Consider the following 21,174-nt stretch of genomic DNA (forward strand, 5'->3'; position numbering starts at 1 on the left):
GTAAACCAGGCAGACAAGCTTCAGAAAATTACAACGAAAACCACAGAAGCTGCAAGGGATCGCCGAGAGCTCGCAGAGCAAATGAATAGGAGAAACAACGAGAACCAAATGAGCGCGAAGGAGTAAAACCCCAAACCAAGGCGGGTTCGTAAAATCCCGAGGAGTGACAGATGTCCATGAGGTAATCAACCACGGTACAATCACCGTAACCCTAATCAATTCAGCATAGATTAAAAATCAACCAACACATATATCTGAAATACCTTTTATTATTATATTCATTGGTGGTACATAACATCATCAGCGCATTGACGGCTGGACCAGGTGGGCTTGCCCCATCAGAAACTAGAAAGACTTAGTGTAAGATAAGAAGGCTACAAGTCTAAAGGGGAAATCTATATTCTCATGTTTGGGCTTGCATTCATGAAGCCCTACAAAAGTTTCCTATTTGATACTGTAAGGCTAATTTCACATGATTACATGCAATTCAAGAAAGTTTTGGACTCAATTATTTTCTTCTTTGGTTATTCAATTATCTTAACATATGAAAACTAAGATTTTTAGTAAATGTATAGAAGGATATCTTCATTGTTTTGTATATTATAAGCCTACAAAATGAGTTTTGCTTCTTTCTTGATGATGACAAGTACCAAACTCCTCTAAGGATTCTTCTCCTTCAAAATTTGAAATCATGTGAAAAAACATATCTTCTTCCTATGCATAACCTTCATTCCTCTATTCCATTGTTCTTCAAATTTGTGCTAAAAAAATGTCTCCTCCTAAAAGAAAAAATAACCCATCAATTGGGACTTTAAGATCCATTTATAATCCTCTCCAAGATTGTCTTTCAAATCCCATCAATGTTTCATCATCATTATTAATTCTTGTTGAACATCCTTCTAGCATCAAACCTCTTTCCTTTAACCATTACCTCTTAAGTTCTCTCTACTTCTTAGTTTTGGGAAAATCTTGCAATGTTTGTTAGTTACATCCTTTGTCATAGATATCGTATATGTTTTCACTAGTTTTGCTTCACTACCGCATTTGTTAAGCCAACCAGTGCTTTTCTTAAGGGTTGTACATCTCTTTAAACCACATTCCCTTCAAACCATACCCTTATCATCACCTATTTATCTCACCACACCAACAAGTGCAAAATCTAGTATACCTTCTTCAAATAAATAAATTTTATTCTAAGTCAAGATTTCCTTTATTAATCTCAACTACAAACTCCACTATATACTCTTTTATATTAATATCCCTCCTACAAAATCAATCACAATAGTGATATGATAAGTTTAGTTATTAATGTACAACTAAATCCTAAGTACTACATTCCACTAAGTAAACATTACCATATATCCACTCAAAGATAATAATAAAAAAATATTATTATAGGAAAATTTTCCATGAACTCATCTATCCTTTGAACTTGGTAAATAGGATTTCTCAAAATAATTTATTTACACAAAACAATTATGTTGAAAGCTCAAATTATTTGATTTTTAAATTCAAAACAATTCATCACTAATTCAAAAGTATTAGTAAAATATTCACAAACATATTTAACTTCACAATAGATCTATAATTCAAATGAATACTACTTTACATTCAACAAGTTGTAAAGAATTAGTCTTAAATTTACCATCTCCTACAAATACTTAAACATCTTAAACAAAATCTATATATGAAGACATTGATCTTTGAAATTATCTCATAGCCACAACCATATATAAGGTGAAATCCTTGGAGTCAAAGAACATATGCTATAAGGGGAATAATAAAAGATCTTCAATGACAATTTGAAAGGATAGCTAAACCACAACTATAACAAGAAATATTATGTAGCAAAAGATAGGTGATATGTTTGAGACAAAGATCACAAACACAAAAAATCTCATGACAAATATTCTTAGCTTCTAGAGATATCAATTTTAATCAAATTCACAATTATAAAATAAAAATGGAGAAATTTTAGAGACAAAAGAAGCCAATGAGGGTGAGTTGTGCTTCTAGTTTTAAGATAGTGTCGTATAACCCTTGAGGGATATAATGTTATATGTCAATAAGATCTATTAACATATTTCATCCCTAGTACCAAAGAAGCAAATAAGAACCTATGCAAAGTCACATGTAATAAAGTCTCTTAACAAACTTCAATGGTAATTTTACTTAACTCACTATACAATTCCATATATCTCCTTATAGAAGCGGGTCTTTCTTCTATTGAGAGCCTAGCTATGCTCAGGTTTCTGATGTACAAGCACAAGCTCAATAACATAGACAATCATAGACTTCCTAAGCTAGCTTTAAATTCCAGCCAAAACCACCTAAGGCTTAACCGAGGATGGCATAAGGACACAAGGGCCTGGTTAAACTATTGGGAGATCAATGAGAATGATGCTTTGCAAAACATAAATAACATTAAAGATATTGTTACTTCTAAGTTCAAAGAAAAATTGTGGTGTGAGAAAGATTTAGCGTCTAAAAGAAAACTAAGTTATTATAAGAAGGTCATCAACCCAACCCTTGAAGATCAAAAGTATCTCTCTATTCTAACTAGCTCAAAAAAGAAAATTAATATAGCAAAGATTAGAACGAATTCTCATGAGCTCCATAGTGAGACTCGCCACTAGGTAGTTCCTAAAACACCATGGATGGAAAGGATCTGCCATATTTGTGAGAATAAGAGCATGGAGGATGAAAACCACTTCCTCTTAGAGTGCCGTGCATACAACCACATTAGATCTCAATTTCACAACCTTTGTTACAATACTGACCTTTCTAGCCTTTTACAATGCCAAAATTATAGTGAACTCGGGAGGCTTCTCTCCAAGCTTTTTGAGCATCGGAATAAAATCTTAAATCAAAATAAATAATTTGTATTTTTAGGTCCGATAGATCATTATTTGGTCTGAGTGGACGTTAACAACCATCATCATCATCATCAATGAGGTTTGTTAACATATTTTACCCATTGTAAAGAGAATCAAAATAAAATCCTATGTAAAATCTTTTTAATGAGTTCTAATGTCATATATCAATGAGGTTTGTTAACATATTTCACCCATGGTTACAAAGAATGAAAATAAAATCCTATATAAATTAGTATTCAATGAGGTATATTATCATATTTCACTTGGTAATAAAGGTCCAGAGTAAGTACGTGCAAATCAGTAGCTATAGATAAAGTTCAAAAAGAAATATGTGACCTAGAAAAGGGAAAATCCCAAATCCTAAACAGTTTCACAACATAATTCCTCCATAACATTAGTATCAACATTTGGCATGAGATAAAGGAATATAGAACATATTTTGCGAGTGAGAACTTTAATGCTAGTTAAGAATAAGATTACAGTAGCAACTAATGGCTAAAAAAATATTACAGTAAGTAATTTAGTTTATTCATTGTCATTGCACACATCATTAACATATATTGAGAAATGTTAATTGTAATCAAATTCACATATTATAAGTTAATATGGGAGAATCTTTTAGACACAAAAGAAGGCACTCTTAGAGTGAACTATCCTACTAGTTTGAAAATAGAGTGGCATAACCCTTAAGAGATAAAATGTTATATATCAATAAGAAATATAGCATGTTTAATCAATAGTAACAAAGAATCCAAAATAAAAACCTATACAAATAGATATTGGGTGGGTAAGTAAATAAATAAGTATGTATGTATGTATAGATATATATCTATATATATATATATATATATATATATATATATATATATATATATAGATATATATATATATATATATATATATATATATATATATATATAGTTTTAGGTAACCTGGCATAGAGATGTGAATCAATATTTAATAAGAAATTCCAGTAATAGTTCTACATAAGCTGGGATAGAATGCCATATATCAATGAGACGTCTTAAAATATTTCACTACTGGTAACAAATGTTCAGAATAAGAACCTATGCAAACTAGTATCTACAGATGAAGTTCACAAGGTAAGAGTTAGAAAAAGAAAATGGCAAAGCCTAAACTGGACATATTTCCTCCATGCTTTCTCATATACCCTTAGTGTCAATAGTTGAAAGCCATCAAGGAATGAAGAACATTTACAACTAATTACCATCAAGGAATGAAGAACATTTACAACATCCAATTTGTATCTCAATAACACAAATGTCATGGATTGAGGTTTGGTACCAGTGTTTTTGGCTAAGTAACTAGATTACCAGCATTTGTATTACCTGGGATAATATCTACAAATGCAAATGTGGATTTTATGAAAATCTTCCAATTTTCCATGTGTCTTAGTGGTTTTGAAATTAGAGATCATATTTTCATTTCTGGTTTAACCTATAATAAATATATAGCATTATATTAGCTCTCTTTCCTTATGCAAATTAAAATTAATTTGAATGCAATAGAAAAAAAAGACCAAATTGAGACACAGAAACTACAAGACTTGGTAAGAAAACTACAAGTCTAAACTATGAGTCTAGATTTCTGATTGCAATTGCATATACGATTTCAGACAACCAATTACAATTTCATATGTAATTTCCATATCAACTTGCTGAATAGAATAGTGTGGTAGTCTTATAGAAATAAAAAAAACTTTATCCTAAATCTTTCAATGAAAAAACCTTCTTCATAAAATCATCAAATAACATAATTGTGAACTTTCGTAGACAATTACTGTCTTAAAGTAACAGTAAAATATGAAAGCATATATCAAAACAAATTGTTTGACAGACCATCATTATATCATTCCGAGAGCAAGTTTTTCATAAACTAGCAGAATCTTCATGCCAAGTTTATAAATCACAAAAAGTACCCAATTTATTCCTTATTTTAACCTATTTCAACGTAAATCCCCGGGAGTGTGTGCAGACCCACTATTTGTGTTGGTCACGAATACGATTACGATAAGGAGCAAAACACATGGCGGCGCAAGTAAATTCTGGAGGCTCTCGTCAACTGTTGTTTAAGCGTGAGAGGGCCAACTCTATACCTGCCATTGCATTTAATGCAATAGTAATCAATCCTATAACAATTCCCGCTCTCCGTTTCGTATTCGAAACTCCAGAAGTGGGTGGGCTCATCTCCATCTCCTGCGGCGGATGAGGATCGTTTCATGGAGTCTTCGACGCCCAATACATTACAGGTTCCCACTACACTTGCCCATTCCTCCACCGTTTCGATGTCAGAAACCAACAACTCATTGACGCCGTGGAATGGCTGCCTCCCTGCCTTGGTCTCTTCAGGCCTGCAGCTCCATCTGACATGAACTTTATGTTTGCTCTGCCCAGAATCGTCACGCTCAAACTTGGTGATTTTGACGACTGATGTGGACTGCCCACATCGGAGGTGCACGAAGTCGTCCACCATCATACTGTCGTCGGTCCCAGGGATGCCAAGGCCTTTCGGCACTAGGCTGCTCGATTCAACGACTTGTCTTTCCCGTGTCATTTTTTTGGATAAATTCAAGACGTATTAACTGATCCCACGTCTACCCTCCGTGCAAGCATAGAACGTCGAATAGTGTCACTCTTCCGTTAATTAAAAAATGATGGTGATGGTAGTAGGGATCGATTAGGGCAAGCTCTAATGTTAGATGCAAGATTGATCTACTTAGGGATAGCCACAACATTGGATGGAATAATAATCTTATGAACCCTATGATATTGTCTATGATCATAATTGATCTTTTTTCTTTAAGAGGAAAGAAATCAATCTCTTTCTTAAGACAAGTCTATAGATATTTTTTTTTTCCAAGGAAAGAAATCAGTTGTTCTTAGTCCTAGGCTTACTGCTAGGCTTGTAGTAGCAGGCAAGACAACAATATTTATCAAAATCTTAAGTCTTTTAGACAACTAAAAATCCCTAAATAAAAATACAATCTAAATATTTACAATACTAGAAAGATTTAGAATTACTAATTAAGTTAAAAGTTTTCCAACCATTTTAATCTTGCATAAATTTTCTCTTTCCAAACAAACTTAAACAATCTTTGTCCAAACTTTGCAAGTGAAACTTAAACAATCTCTCATCCTGATAAGATGATCTCTACTACGCATGTTCAGCAAACCCTAAATAATGGATAACTCATGGATCTTGTTGAGTTTTCAAGTGCAATAGATACTAGCACAACATTTCTCATAATTACTTCTAATGATGTTGATTTTCTAATGATATGTGCATTTATCTTAAATTATTTAAATAGCTTGAAGTTATACTTTTCAATCTAGAAAAAGCTCTAAAGTTGCATGGAAATTTGATCTACATAGGGCTAGCCACAATGTTGGATGCAATAATAATCTTATGAATCCACTGATATTGTCTATGACCATAAATATTCAAGTATATAGATCTCTTTTTCTTTTGGAGCAAAGAAATCAACCTCTTTCTTAACCTGGGACCACAAGTGTATAGATTTTTTTTACCTTCAAGAAAAGAAAGCAGACTTTCTTAACCCTAGGGCAGATTAAGGTTGGTGGTAGTAGACCAAAAATACAATAATATTTATCATGGCATTATAAGTCATCATGACACTAGGAAGAATCTCAAGTGAGGTGAGAAATATAAGAGCCATTCCACCCAACCATGAGAATCTATCTAAATCTTAAATCTATGCAACAACTAAAAATCTTATAAAAAAAATTCATTCTAAATTTTACAATATCAAAATATTTAGAGTTACACATTACCTTAAAAATTTTCCAATCTTTGTCCAAACATTTATGGTGAAACTTAAACAATCTCCTTCCAAACTTGTCCAAACTTTGCTCCTGAAACTTAAACAATCTCCATCCAAACAAAGTTGTCCAAACTCTCCTCCTCAAACTTAAATAATCTCTATCCAAACTTTACACATGAAACCTAAACAATCTAAGTCCAAAATTTGCACCCCTAAACTTAAACAATCACTAGTCCAAACTTTGCACCAAAAAATCAAACAATCACTCCAAACTTTGCACCCTAAACTTAATTAATCACTCTTATAAGACAATATGATATTTACTACCTAATTTCACCAAAACTCAAATAATGGAGATATTTATAAGTTCAACTCTTTTTTAAATTCAATGTTAAATAAATATAATATAATTTAATATTTAAATTTTAAAAGAGTATCTATTAATATAATATGAAATAAGCCCTTAGCAAGAGACCCACGATACATCTCACCCTCTACTAGACCACCCAACAGGGCCAAGACAAAGTGAGTGAAGGCCTCCTCACCCTCTACTAGACCACCCAACACGGCCCACATCAGGGAAAAGGAAGACAAAGTGAGTGAAGGCCTCCTCGAAAGACTTCACCCTCAAATTCCGAGAAGGCCTCTCTTATGAAACCAACTCACAAAGAGATAGAAAATATAGATAAACGCTTTCAAAATAAGCCTCTTCGAGGGGGAAACCTCCTTTACATTACACAAATGAACAATCCTTGGATGATACAAATGACAAGACCTCCTTTCTATATATATGAGTCTAAGGGGTCATAACATAATGAGAGCAAACATAACAATAATAATGTAAGGGCACAATAATAACAATAGTGGGCTTCTATGGGGCACAATAATAACAATATGGGGACTACATGGGCACAACAATATAATAAGGGGGTTGTACTAATAACAATAAGGGGTTACACTAGTAGTATAGGGACCTAACATGCCCCTCTGCTTCAAAAAGTGTTGTCCTCAATGCTTGAGTAGTTAATGATGCTTCTCTATAAAATTCTTGTCCTCCCATGTGGAATCTTCAGTGGGTAAGTTCTTCCACTTGATGAGATACTCTTAAATTGATCGATTTCGTAGATGTCATGTTCTTGTTTCTGTGATTGCTCCAAGTTCCAATATGATTTTTCCTTCTTCGTCAAGTTCTCGCAATATTGTTTGAACCCAGATCTTCTCCAACTTTTGAATGAGTGGCCACACTTCTTTGTCCTTCGTCCATTCATCCCTTGCTTCATTTATCCAATCTTGTTGGATAATATAAATAGTATAAAACAATGCTTCCACATCCTCATCCTTTCTTGAGAGTGCATCTACAACAACATTTTGCTTCCTTTTTTTGTAGATGATTTCAAAGTCATAACCCAACATATTTGTGACCCATTTTTTCTGTTCTTCTAAAGATAATCTTTGTTCTAAAAACTATTTAAGACTATCATGATCCCTTTTTACCTTGAAGTGTCTTCCCATTAGGTAAGGTCTCCATTTCTTAAGTGCATGTAGTATTGCCAACATTTCCTTCTCATAAATAGCTTGCTTGAGATGCATTCGTAAAAATACCCTATTGCCTACATCAAAACTTCTTTCACTGCGATGCTGATCTGCTTGTTGTTTCATTCGATTCGGCACCAAAGTGGCATTATCCTTTAAAAGTTGGAGAACTTTTTGTTAATGCTCGATGTGACCTTTCACTGCTTGAAACTTTTTCTTCTTGATATGTCCTTATATCTTGAGAGTTTTAGGAGTGGTAATTTCTTCTAATGCAATACAAGATATGGTTGGATTCATTTCTTGATGCTCGATGTGATGTTTCACTTCTTGAACATTTTTCTTCTTGATATGCCCTTCTATCTTGATAGTTTGAGGAGTGGTAATTCTTGCCAATGCATTACAAGATATGGTCGGATTCATTTCTTCTTTCTCAATGTGATATTTCACTTCTTGAACCTTTTTCTTCTTGATATGTCCTTCTATCTTGAGAGTTTGAAGAGTGGTAATTCTTTCCAATGCTCTACAAGATATGGTCAGATTTATTTCTTCTTTCTTTGGGGTTGGTTCCTCGTGTATATCATCTTCTTTTGATGTTTCTTGATCCTTTTCTTCCCCCCTTCACAATCTATGTAAAATAATTTCTTCTCAGCACACTTGTGACCTTTAATGTATTTGTTATCACAATTGTAACAAAGCCTTTTTTCTCTTTTTTCTTCCAATTTTTGTGGTGTCAACCTTGTCGGTTGTGGAAGGCTAGGAGAAACAACACTTCCATATTTATAGTTGTGAGGGGTAGACTTCCTTGTTGCCATAATTTTTCTTTCCACTTTTCTTGCGAGCCTGAATGCCTTCTCCAGTGAATCAGGTTCCCAAAGGAGAACCTCATGTTGGATATTATCCTTTAAAGTCCCTATGAACACATCGATCCTATGCTCCTCTCGAATATCTTTTACCCTTATGTTCAATTTTTTGAAGTCCTCAATGTGCTCCATCATTGAACCCTTTGGTTTGAGATTTATCAATTGGCTAAACAAAGTGTTACTTTTTGTATCCTCATAATGTGCTATCATTTCTTCCGTAAAAATTTCCCAAGTGACAATTTGTTTACAAGGGCAAAGCCATCGATACCATACAAACTGATTTGGTTCCAAATATAAAGTTGCAATACATACCTTTTGTGTGTTTACACATTATGGAGATCGAAAAACTGCTCCATCTGCAGTATCCATGTTCTGAGATCCTTGCCATAAAAATTCCTCATATCGATTTTTGAAACATGGTGAGTCTTCAATCCAACATTAGAGTCTATGAAATCATGATTAACATTTCTTTTGTTCTCATCATGAGTTTCCTTTACTACCCTTTCACCATTACTAACCATTTCATGTAGCAACTTATTTAAAATTATCTTCAATTCTTCCATCTTATCATTCATGTCATTCATCTTAGCGTCCATGCCATTCATCTTAGCTTCCATGCCGTCCATCTTAGCTTCGACGCCATCCATCTTAGCTTCCACACCATCCATATTAACTTGCATGCCATTCATTTTAGCTTCCACGCCATTCATCTTGGCTTCATTTACCTTTAGTGAGAGTGAAATTTGTTGTACTTGGTCTTGTAATTTTGATATATCATGTTGCATTTCTTCCTCTTCTTCACGAGTCATGCTATAGATTTAAGGTTGCTTACTAGGTGTTTCCATTTTCTTTCTTTGGGTCATTAATTAATGCTAATAATTTTCGTCACTCTTCCCGTTGAATTCCTTCAACTAATTTTTCAAACCAATCTTATGCAAAATTTAAAAGAACTACACACCTTTTTTTCACTTTTTAAGAGCTCAATATTGAATCCATTGTATCTCTGTAACTGCTAACCTCAAATATCTAAAATCTCATCCTATGGTAGCCCTTTGAGTCGTCTTTCTAACCCTAAAAGTCTGAGAAATATTGGATTCTCCAAGGAAGAGTTATGCGAAATCTTCCACAATGACCTAATTATAGACTAGTTCAATAGAGAAAACTTGTACGACGTGCCACGTATCACTGTTTTGACCTTAGTAACTGAAATTGATACACAGAAAACTATAGGCTATCATCTTTCTGAGAATTCTTACGAAATTTTAATCTTATGCTCAAAACAAAAGTTATGACGATTTTCCCTAGGTCACATGTTTGGAATGTAATTCGGGAGTCTACAAAAACCCTACATTCCTGAGATAATATCTCTGAAAATATAGAGAGAGAAGCTATGCAATTCAGACCCAACGTTTAGAACGATTTCGGTTCAAATGGGTTTTTTTGTAGCTTTAGAAACATCACAAAAAACAAGTTATAGAAAAAACACCACAATTACTTGTTTGGAGTAGCGAAACCCTAGAATCCAAAGCTCTCATACCAAATGTTAGGAAACAAGTTCACAGAAAGATAGAAAAGATAGATAAACGCCTTCAAAATAAGCCTCTTTGAGGGGGCAACCTCCTTTACATTACACAAATGAACAATTCTTGGATGATACAAATGACAAGACTTCCTTTCTATATATAGGAGTCTAAGGGGTCATAATATAATGAGAGCCGACATAACAATAATAATGTAAGGGCACAATAATAAAAATAATGGGCTTCTATGGGGCACAATAATAACAATATGGAGACTATATGGGCACAAAAATATAGTAACGGGGTTGTACTAATAACAATAAGAGGTTACACTAGTAGTATAGGGACCTAACAACCTCAATATGGGTGATATGGTTAACACGACTCGAAAGTCCTCGTGGGTAGGGTTAGAGGCTGCACCTACACTGAGGAACGCCTGAGCCATTAGGTCGAAAAAACCAGGGAAATACTTTCAAGGAACTCCTTGAAGTACAGATCCTCCCCCATGGCTTGTTTGTGCTACACTTATCTCTAAAGGAATACACCACCTTGGCCCTCTCTCAATACTGGCACATCGAAATGGCCCCGGTCTTGTTGAAACATTGGAGTCCACTCTTCGACCCTAAAGGATAGTAGATTGTGACCGGGTCACTATGGGTTAGATTACTTAGCCTCCTCTTGCAATATTGGTCTAAAGATGTCTTCATCCGCATTGGAAACACCTTGGACGCTTATCTCGATTATGACAAGTCCTACATTCATTCGAGTAACAACACATTAGCCTGCATCCTCGTGCCCGTGGACACGAGAGAAGGATAGGAGGAGAAAATCACTCTTCAATGGTGGAATTTTACCAAAATAAAAATCCTCGATTACGAAGGTGTCCCTTTCAGATGTTGAAGATGCCACAAAGTGCGACACCTTTTCAAGGAACGCCCTCTGGTGCATAAGGCCACGAACCCTCCTATGGCAACAGAAGGCACCACAAAGAAAACCACTGCTCCCATCCCAGGCTCAACTCCATCAGCTATTGCGACAACAATTCGAATGGAACCACCAACCAATCAGGCTACATCGAGCGGACCATGCTCCCCCTCCACGCCGATGACCAGATCGTGGGATATTGCAGAGGCTTCTCGCTCCTCACGTACTCCTCCTTCTCTGATCTCTACTTTTAATTCTTTGCCTGGATTTTCTGCATCGCATGTGCATTCTGCATCTGCATCGGATGGCACCCTTTCCTCCATCCCCTATCCCCTTACCCCTCAATTACTGGTTTTCTCCACCACCCCCCCATCCTTCCCCCCCAACCTTCCCCCACCCCCTCTTGCACCTCATCTCTCCCCTCTCGTACACCCCATCCATAAAACCTTAGGTCTCATCTACCCTCAATCTAGATGGCAAATCCCCCTCTCGACTTAGCCTAATTCCCTCTCCTTGCCCCCCCCCCCAAGTCCAACTGTGGCAGAAAATCACATCTATCCAAATTTATTCTCATAGCTCAAGCGAAAGTTGCCTCTCGCAAACAAGCCTCTCTTGACTAGCTTCTTAGAGCTTCGAATACCCATGCATAGCTACCCCATGAAGTGGCTCTATTTCAATTGCATAAGCATGGCTATCTCACCCAAAAAACTAGCCCTAAGAAGACTCTTTGAATCCGAGTCTATTGACATCATTTTTTTACAAGAAACCTTGGGAGAAGCTCACCTACCTCCCACACTCCCGGCTCTTTAAATCCCCACTGGATATTTCAATCGTTGGATTTTATAGGGCGATCACGCGGTTTGGCCTTGGGTTATAAACCCCATACCATTAACCTAAGGGCCTCCTAGGGAGAGGTCGACTTCATTCGTATGGATATTTTCTCATGAGAGTTGGGGATAGACCTCCACATTATCAATGTATATAGACCATGTCACAGTAGAGAGGCCTTTTGGAATCAATTTCTCAATCTATCGATCACATCCTCAGAAAATCTCATCATCGGAGGTGACCTAAACTTCTCCATTGGATACGGAGAATCTTGGGGGACCAATGCTCAAGTGGACATGCTCACTGAAACTATGGAGATGTTTCTGGAGTAGCATCATCTGATGGACATTCCTATGATCAAACCTCTTCCTCTTGGAGAAATCGAAGAGTGGGTGTAGCTGCATTAGCTAGGAGACTGGAGAGATTCCTGATCAAGGACTCCTTGATTCAAAAGCTATCCCTTTACAGACAATGGGTGGGATCTGGCAGTGTTTTGGACTGCTCTCTCATATTTATGAAGATCTCGGGTCCCCAAAAGAACTAGGGGCACCATTCAAATTCAACTCCACCTCATTAAAGGACCCATCCTACATCCAATTAGTTAATGAGTTCTCACAACTCCATCCACCATCCAGAGGCAGAACATGGGTAGAAGGATTATGCTCCAACCTCTCATTGCTAAAAAAACTCTCTATTAAATGGGCCAAGGAAAAAACCAAGAGGCATGACAATACCCTCACTGAATTTGAGAAATCTCTGGCATTTCTACAAGACAACAAGAACAGAGGTTTTGCATCTCCTCATGCCAAGACCTAGCTAATCAAGCTCAAAAATCAGAAAGCCAAAATTCTGAAGGATGAGGAAGAAACTTGGCGACTCCGAAGCCAAGCAATCTAGTTACAAGTTGGGGATGAGAACACAAAGTTTTTCCAAAATTATGCAAAAGGAAGGAAAATCTCCAATACTATGTGGAATATGCCCATGGACGATGGAAGCATGGCAACTACCTTCATACAACTCTCACAACTAGGGAACACACATTTCATACATCTCTTCATGCCCCCCCGGGAGGCAACCATTGCTGAAATTTTCCAAATTGTAGGACACTTCCCTAGATTTTTGGATTTGGATACGACCGAGGATATCATTTCCCCGATCACTCAGGCGGGGCTAGAAGGAACACTGGAATAGTTTAAGAAAGACAAGAGTCTAGGCCAGGACAGATGGACTATCAAATTCTTCCTTGCCTTCTATGAACTCATTGGACTTGATATGCTAAAGGTGGTGGAAGAATTCATATCTTCTGGGCATATGTATGAGGCCATTAACTCTACATTCATTTCCTTAATCCCTAAATCCGACTCCCCCGCATCCTTCAATGACTTTCTCCCTATCTCCCACTATGATTGCTTGTACAAAATCATAGCCAAGATTATTTCTAATTGGCTCTGACCCATTCTATCTTGTCACATCTCCTCTGAATGATTTTCATTCCTTTAGAACAGACAAATTCATGAAGCCATTGGAACCACTCAAGAATCCCTCCATTCTATCATGCACAAAAATATTAAAGGTGTCATACTTGATGAGCACCAGTATTGCAGCAATGATGCTTCAACTCCTTGGCTACCAACTTTACTTATCAACTCGGGGTTCGTACAAACTTGGAGGTGACAGTGCTATATGCACAAATAAAAGTGAAGGTCTTGCTTGTTGTCACTTTTCATCCAACAAGAGATCCCAGGGGTTCCAAGCCAGACTTCTATAGAGTTAGAAGAATCTTGATTCTTTGATGGAAGAAGAGAAAATCTATTCTAAGAGAGCTACCCTACTGTAGTAACGAAGAAAACAACATGTAATGATAAATCACACCATATCCTAATTAACCATTTAAATAAATATGTTAAGAAGAATTGATAAATAAACACTAACCTAATGATTCTATCTAAGATAAAGAAGTAAATTGCATCAAACCATACTAGTGTGTAAGCAAGAAAACTAAACTAAATCTGTTTTCACCTTTTTTGTTTTTTTATGCAAAATCAAGTATACAAATTAATTATTCTTGTGGATGTGATAGGTGGATGGAAGGTGATTGAGGATGGCTAAAAGGCTTGTGGAGTGGTTGGATGGTGTGGAAGTGTCCTAGGAGGATTTTTGTGACTTCCTATAGGTTCCCCATCAATTTGGCCTCAAAACAGGTTGTTTCAGGAAAACCTACACGATGTACTAGAAACCTACACGATGAACATGTAGGAATTAAAAAAAACCTAAAAGATACGGTCGCGAGATAATTGTGAGGTGTTGGAGGTGTTAGGAAGCTTGGAAAAGGTGTGTGATGAGTGGGATAGGGTGATATAAGGTCTAGGAATACTCATCATTCAATATCCAAGATCAGAGATGGCTAGATTCACTCAATGTATCTAGGGGAACTTCAATGAAAAATGACAAAAACTAGTGACAGTGATGGTGGAACAAGAGATGGTTAGGGTGGATGAAGTGGAAGGTGGCTGCTCGTGATGAAGCCTCGGTTTCCTCCTGAAGTACCTACTGTTCTTAAAACATATGTGTTTCCCAAGAACTATACAACAAGATACATTTTCATAAACTAGAAAAGCATGAATCAATTGCCTATATTATACATGAAGAAAGTGCTAAAGGGAATGAAAGAATGAGTGAGGTCTTATTGCAGAAATGGAGTAATGAAAAAATATGACAATGAAATGAACCAAATGCTGAATCAAGACAACAGACTCCAAAGCTCATGCAAGAACTAGAAATCTATGTTTTTGGGGCTGGTGAAGGGTATCTTCCTCAAGTTCCTCGTCCCAAAGGGAGGAAATGAGGCCGAGACACCTGCTGAAAACCTTATGGTGATCCTTTTTCTCCTTGTTAACCTACTAATTGAAAGAAGGCACAAATGGAAGAAAACTAACATACAACCATTCTAATCTACAATGTTGTAATGGAAATGTTGCTACTTAAGCAAATGAACAATTAAACTATGAATCTATGCAAACATACATGTACAATAAAGAGGAGCCTTGGCTTCTAGGGTTGGGCCCTAACCCAAGAGCTTTAGCCCTCTCAGTTAGCTCAGTTCTAGCTCAAAGAAAAACTCATTCTTATTATCAAAACAATGGATTACATAAAAAACTGTCACAAGTCTTGCAACTTGAAAATATAGTAGTGTTTTACAATCAAAAATCTAAATCCTATTGAGGTCCTATGCCTCTCTACTTATACATTTGAAGTCTCCAACGACTTCCTTACAATTAGGGAGGCTCGGCTCGCAAACTCGAGATAAACTGGTGCTTTGTCTTTCACTTGCTTGGTTGCCTTCTAGTCCTCATGATGTGGATGTTTGCACTCTGAGCTGATGGAGGAATATTCAAATGGAGGGGTAGTAAATGTGGAGGATTTACCTTCTATAATTCCTCTCCCTTGTCCCATTTGAGTTTTGGCCAAGGAATTTTCCAAAATTCCTTGCTTTTATGCTTTAATCCTGCATTAAACACACATTAGACTACAAAGCAAAATATTCAACTCTAGCTCACCTCATAAACAAAATATAATCAAAACTATCCAATACGTTATGAGAATAGTTGCTTTGACTAAGCTAGGAGGTGAATTAAGGCCCATATAATTACCGAGTGATGAGGCTCATCATCACCCCCCTACTGAAAGTGTTGCTCATCCTCTGAGCAACTTAGTCAATATCCATGTCCTTCATGGCTCTCGTAGCCTCTCTAACATCCCATGCCTCTGCTATAGTATTTTCTTCTTGTTCATAGAAGCCTTCGTTCTTTTCTACCTCTTCCCACTGCCTCTTTTCTTCTTCTTCTTTCCTCCCATCTAGCAACCCTAGGAGTAGTGGGGGACTGAGTTTTAGGCCTATCCAATTGACCTTCAACCTTTCCATTGATTGCTTATACATAGGTGTTGTGTTCAGTGCCTCTATCAACCTTTGAGGGGAGTGATATTCTATTATCTTCAAGCTATGTGGCAGTGTGTTCCATCTTCTTAGGCAGGCATGTATACTATCATCTCCTAGCAGCCTAAACATATCCTCAAAATGTGAAATTTCTTGCTCTTGGGTAGCAAGATATCTAGGTGCCAACTAAGGGTCATTTGCAATCAAATTATGGGTGCTGATTAGGGCCATGGGATTTGATTTTTTAGCTCTGATGAAAAGAGGTTTATTTTTCTCTCTAGCCAATATTCTTTTCATCTCTGTAACCCTTGAATCCTCATGATTCATCTATGATTCCAAAGCCATTAATTGTAGAGCTCCTAGCTTGGCATTAGGATCCCAAACATTCATGTCCGTGAGTGCCATGTTGTGCAAATAAAACTCAGCCATGTTGGCCCTATCCTCTAGTGTACTTTGATCATAAAGATAAATAAAATGCATGTAGTCCTGAAATGGCATGGTGCCCCTTTGTGCTAGTGTTTTAACCTGAAACTGTAGCCATTGTTCTTTGAGGTAAAGAGCATAGGATTTAGCTAGCATCCTACACTAGATGGACTCCAAGGAGAGGCTAGCCATACATGCTAGTTGGTTCTTCCTTTCCTGTAGCGTTCCCCTCAGCCATGCATTTTCCATCTCAAGTTAATCTCTCATTATTTCTTCTCTGTCCCTTAAGCCACTTAGCTCTTTACCAATTTCTTTGAGCTTATATTCCATGTGCCCAATTTCTTCCACCCCTTTTGACTTGGCGATTTGCATCCATCGGTGTTTTCTAGACCTTTCCTTCTCAAGTTCAAAAAATAATGGGATGGAAAATTTTTGAGGTATTACCCTGCCTCCTTCAATAAACTGGTAATAAGAGTCTAGGTTAGGTTGGGGGCTTGGTTCCTTTGTCTCTGGGTCTTCTTCTTTTGTTTCTTTCTACTCTCCTACCTTTCTTTCCAATTTTGTGCTTCCTGTAGATTCAAAAGAGTATCGTGTAGGATTGTTTTTGCTTCCTGTAGGTTCTGCTGTGGATCCTGTAGGATTGCCTTACCCTTTGAGGAAGTTGATTTAGTATTAGGCCTCCTTACATATGTGATTGGTGACTTAGGGGAAGGCATTTTGTCTCTTTGAGTAGGATAATATTCAATCTCAATAGGAATTTTTGTTGATATTTGAGTCTTCCCTTGTTTGATTCCTGTGCTCTTTCTTGTTCTAAAATGTAGGGGGGTTTGCCTCCTTCTTTTTCCTTTTTACTTGACTGGGGTGTTGAGAGAAGTGACGGCAGCTGCTACCTCCCTCTCAGTGGCCTCTAGAGACACCCTAGGTGACTCCTCCTTGTTTTCTTTCCCTTATGTTTCAATGCCTTCTCCCTCTTTGTTTTTCCTTTCTTCTTCCTCTTGTGGTTCTTCCTCATCTCCATTAGTTCCTTCCTTAGTTTCCTCCCCTATTTCATCATCATCCTCCTTCTCTTATCCCTCTTCTTCTTCTGCTTCATCATGTTCCTCTGTTTCAGCTTCTTCTTCATCCATCTCATCCTTATCTAGCTCTGTATCTTCTTCTTCCCGTTTTGCTTCCTCCTCACTCACAAAAGGACTAACATCATAAGTGAGGGTTTTGATGTCATCCTCTACTAGCAAGTCTCTGAAGACTGACCATGTTATTTGGATTCTGAGGTTTTGGAGGGCATCCTCAATGAGGATCCTAATCAACCCATAGTGAGCCAATTGTTGGGAATTCCCTTCCTTTACTTTGCTACTGGAGTCTATCAGTGATTGCATCAAGAAATAGGGTATGCTAAGTCTTTGGTGAACTCATGTTTCTACCCCAAATCTTAATTCTTCAAGTATCTCAAAATGGTAGCCATAAACAACACTATATCTACCCTCACATGAGATATATTTTATGAGTCGGTAAACTACCTCACTCCATGGGTATGGCAGACTGTCCCATATTACTCCATTTTTATCCTTTGTGCGTTCTTCACCTTCTAAAAATAATTTCATTTTTTCCACTTCATTGTCTCCTTTGTCTTCTTTTCTCCATGGAATTCCTAGGGGAAGTGTGGTGACCCTACTGATGAGCTATGGGGTGAGATCTATAGTGATACCTCTAACTAAAAAAGTGGCATGGATTCTCCTATGTGGAATGAGGGAGTGAGAAAATTATTGAGCCACCTCATCATCATACCCTCTGAATTTTTCGAAAAACCCCATCCAGTTATGTCTTGTAAAGATTTCAAGCACTTGGGCATGTTGTTGTATCCTCACAGTGTTTGTGGGCTCTCTCATATTAAACCCTCCTGTCATCTTCACTATGAGGCTTGAGGAGAAAATGAGAGGGTTGACATAAAAAAAAATTAAGTCATGAGGAAAACAGAGTTGACTGTGTATGTAATTCACCCCTCACAATTGCTAAATTCATTAGATTTTGGAGTATTTTTGGTTCATTTTCTATTAAATGGGGATGGAATTTTAGAGCCTACCTATTTAGAATGGTGGTATTGGAAAATTGTCGTGATATCCCCTCTTGAACTCTTCTTTGCCTATCATGTAGACTACCTCTGTGTATCCTGTAGACTGATCCTGTAAACTGTATCTTGTAGATTGTTTCCTATAGGAATTCCTATGCATGCTCCTGTAGGGATTCCTGTGCAGAACTTTGGATCCTTTCTTCCGGTGGGTGGCCATAGTTATGAGAGGGACTTGAGTGAGGGAGTTTCAAGGAGGTGGAATGCATGAATGCATGCGAATGATGTTTTATTTCCCTTTATGGTGTTTCAGGGTGAGGTGGTGTGCTGGCAGTAGAGGTACGTTTCCATTTTTGGACCATTGGTCCCCACTACCACCTCATCATTTCCCACTCCTCGTAATAATTTCCCACCTTGTAGATCTTTAGTTAACCACTTCTTATACTACTCCTCTCTCTCTGAGTTGACTGCAGCCACGTGTGAGAGGACATCCGGTTTTTCATGTGTTGACTGAATGAAGGTAGCCAAGTTAACTAGCAACCTTTTCACTTATAAACCAACTATCTTGCAACCCTTACAACTTTTGATTAAATGATGCATATGAGTGAGCAAGTGGGATAATTACTTGTGGTTTTGATGCCATGCTGTAGTTGTTGAAGATCAAAGGTGTTGCGTTGTTTATTTGCTGCATGCCATTCTCATTCCTCCTCTTGTTGTTTGTTAATGGTTTCTTGGCTTTTGCAGGTATCTGTGACTGAAGATCTTATTCTTCTGCTACTGTTGAGCTCCTACATCATCCTAGTGAAGGCTTGTAGCTGTGGATTGGCATTCTGTGGGATAGGCTGCTACAGGATTTCCTGCAGGATGTCCTGTAGCTGGTTCTCCCACAGAATTCATTAATCATGTTGTTGGCTCGGGCTGTGAGGATGGTGCAATGGATGGACAAAGGGAGTAGGAGTTTCTGTAGAGAAAAGGACACTTAGGTAATTCTCTTACTCCTCTCTGATTTTCTTTTTTCTCTTTTTTCTATGAATGGCAAAAACTGTTGAAACTAATCTTTTTGTTTTGAATGGTGAGTGCAGGGATGATAATGGTGGACGAGGTGAGGTGTTAGATCATGCCTAGGATGAATTTTAGGGACCCGAAAAACCTACCATGTGCCCTCGGATTGCTTCCAGTAGGTTTTGTGGCCCATTGTAATTCCTACAGGATCATCTTGTAGGTTTTCAAGGGACCCTATAGGAATACGGGGGATCTTGTCAAAAAAAGAGTCTTCACCTAAATCGAAGCAACGGAGTGGAAAAATGATAGAAATGATGGAGGGATGCATAGTGAGGAGTGGGGGAGATGAATATGTGTGAGGCAAGGTTCCCTTTGGATCCTCTTTTTTCTCCTTGACTGTCTTTCTCGCCCACCTACAAATAACAATTTTATCTTTTCTCTCTCCTTTTTTTTATTTTTTTATTTTTGAAAAATAATTAGGCTACCTCAGAGAGGTTTTCACCCTGGTAGTTTGCCCTAGGCGCCTCAAGGGAGGTTTCCACCCAGGGATCTTCTTATTCTTTTTTCTATTATTTTTTTTCATCATTGGTCCGCCTCATGAGGTTTTCAACCCAAAGATGCGACTCAGGTGCCTCATGGAGGTTTTCACCCGAGTCCTTATTCTTTTTCTTTTTCAGTGACTTGATGAGGGAGGAGTTGAACCTTGCTCCACCATCATCATTGTTTTATTGATATTGTCAATGAACTCTTGTTTTGATAAAGGTCTCTTATACATTTTCAATCGGTGCCCATTAACAAGCAATGGCATGGCTTCTTCATCTATAGTTCCAATTTGCACTGAACCATTATCATGGTATCTTTCCACAACATAAGGTCCGAGCCATCTTGTCCTTAGCTTGCCCTTGAAGTCTTTATACCTAGAATCATATAACAATGCCCAATCGCCCTCCTAAAATTGCTTCTCCTTAATATGTTTATCATGCCAAATCTTCCTCTGAAGCTGAACTATCTCTGTATGTAGGAGCGCCTACATTTTGTATTCATCCAAGCCATACAATCTAGTTGGGCTACCATCCTCAGTCTGTTATATTCAAACTTAATGGACAACAAGGCCTTTTTCCCATAGACCAGCTCATAGGGCATAAATCTAGTGGTGGTATTCCATGTGGTATTATAGGCCCAGGTTCCCTCAAATAGTCACTCTGCCTAATCCTTTGTGTTGCTGCTCACTACCTTGGTTAAGATGCCCTCTAGTGTGATGAGCGCCAATATTGCAGCAAGGATGCTACAAATCCTAGGCTACTAGCTTTACTTATCAACTTGGGGTTCGCACAAAATTGGAGGTGGTAGTGATATATGCATAGGTAAAAGTGAAGGTCCTGCATGTTGTCACTGTTTATGTGGCAA

At 37.5% G+C, this 21,174-nt stretch overlaps 1 protein-coding gene across 1 annotated transcript; it reads right to left on the bottom strand.

Annotated features, from left to right (window-relative positions):
• Window positions 1–4,901: 4,901 nt before the first annotated feature.
• LOC149163111 (chromatin remodeling protein EBS-like) lies at window positions 4,902–5,450 on the bottom strand. The gene has a single exon (XM_089435347.1). The coding sequence runs from the start codon at window positions 5,448–5,450 to the stop codon at window positions 4,902–4,904; it is 549 nt and encodes a 182-aa protein (XP_089291473.1).
• Between the last annotated feature and the right edge of the window lie 15,724 nt (window positions 5,451–21,174).

This window comes from Pinus tabuliformis, chromosome 5_2, assembly GCF_031772625.1.
Source record: "Pinus tabuliformis cultivar Carrire ecotype Pingquan chromosome 5_2, CPIR1, whole genome shotgun sequence".
In the NCBI taxonomy this organism is placed as follows: Eukaryota; Viridiplantae; Streptophyta; class Pinopsida; order Pinales; family Pinaceae; genus Pinus; species Pinus tabuliformis.

Bases quoted from the DNA above. Each gene is read 5' to 3' on its own strand.
- LOC149163111 (XM_089435347.1), bottom strand. From the start codon at position 5,450: ATGACACGGGAAAGACAAGTCGTTGAATCGAGCAGCCTAGTGCCGAAA.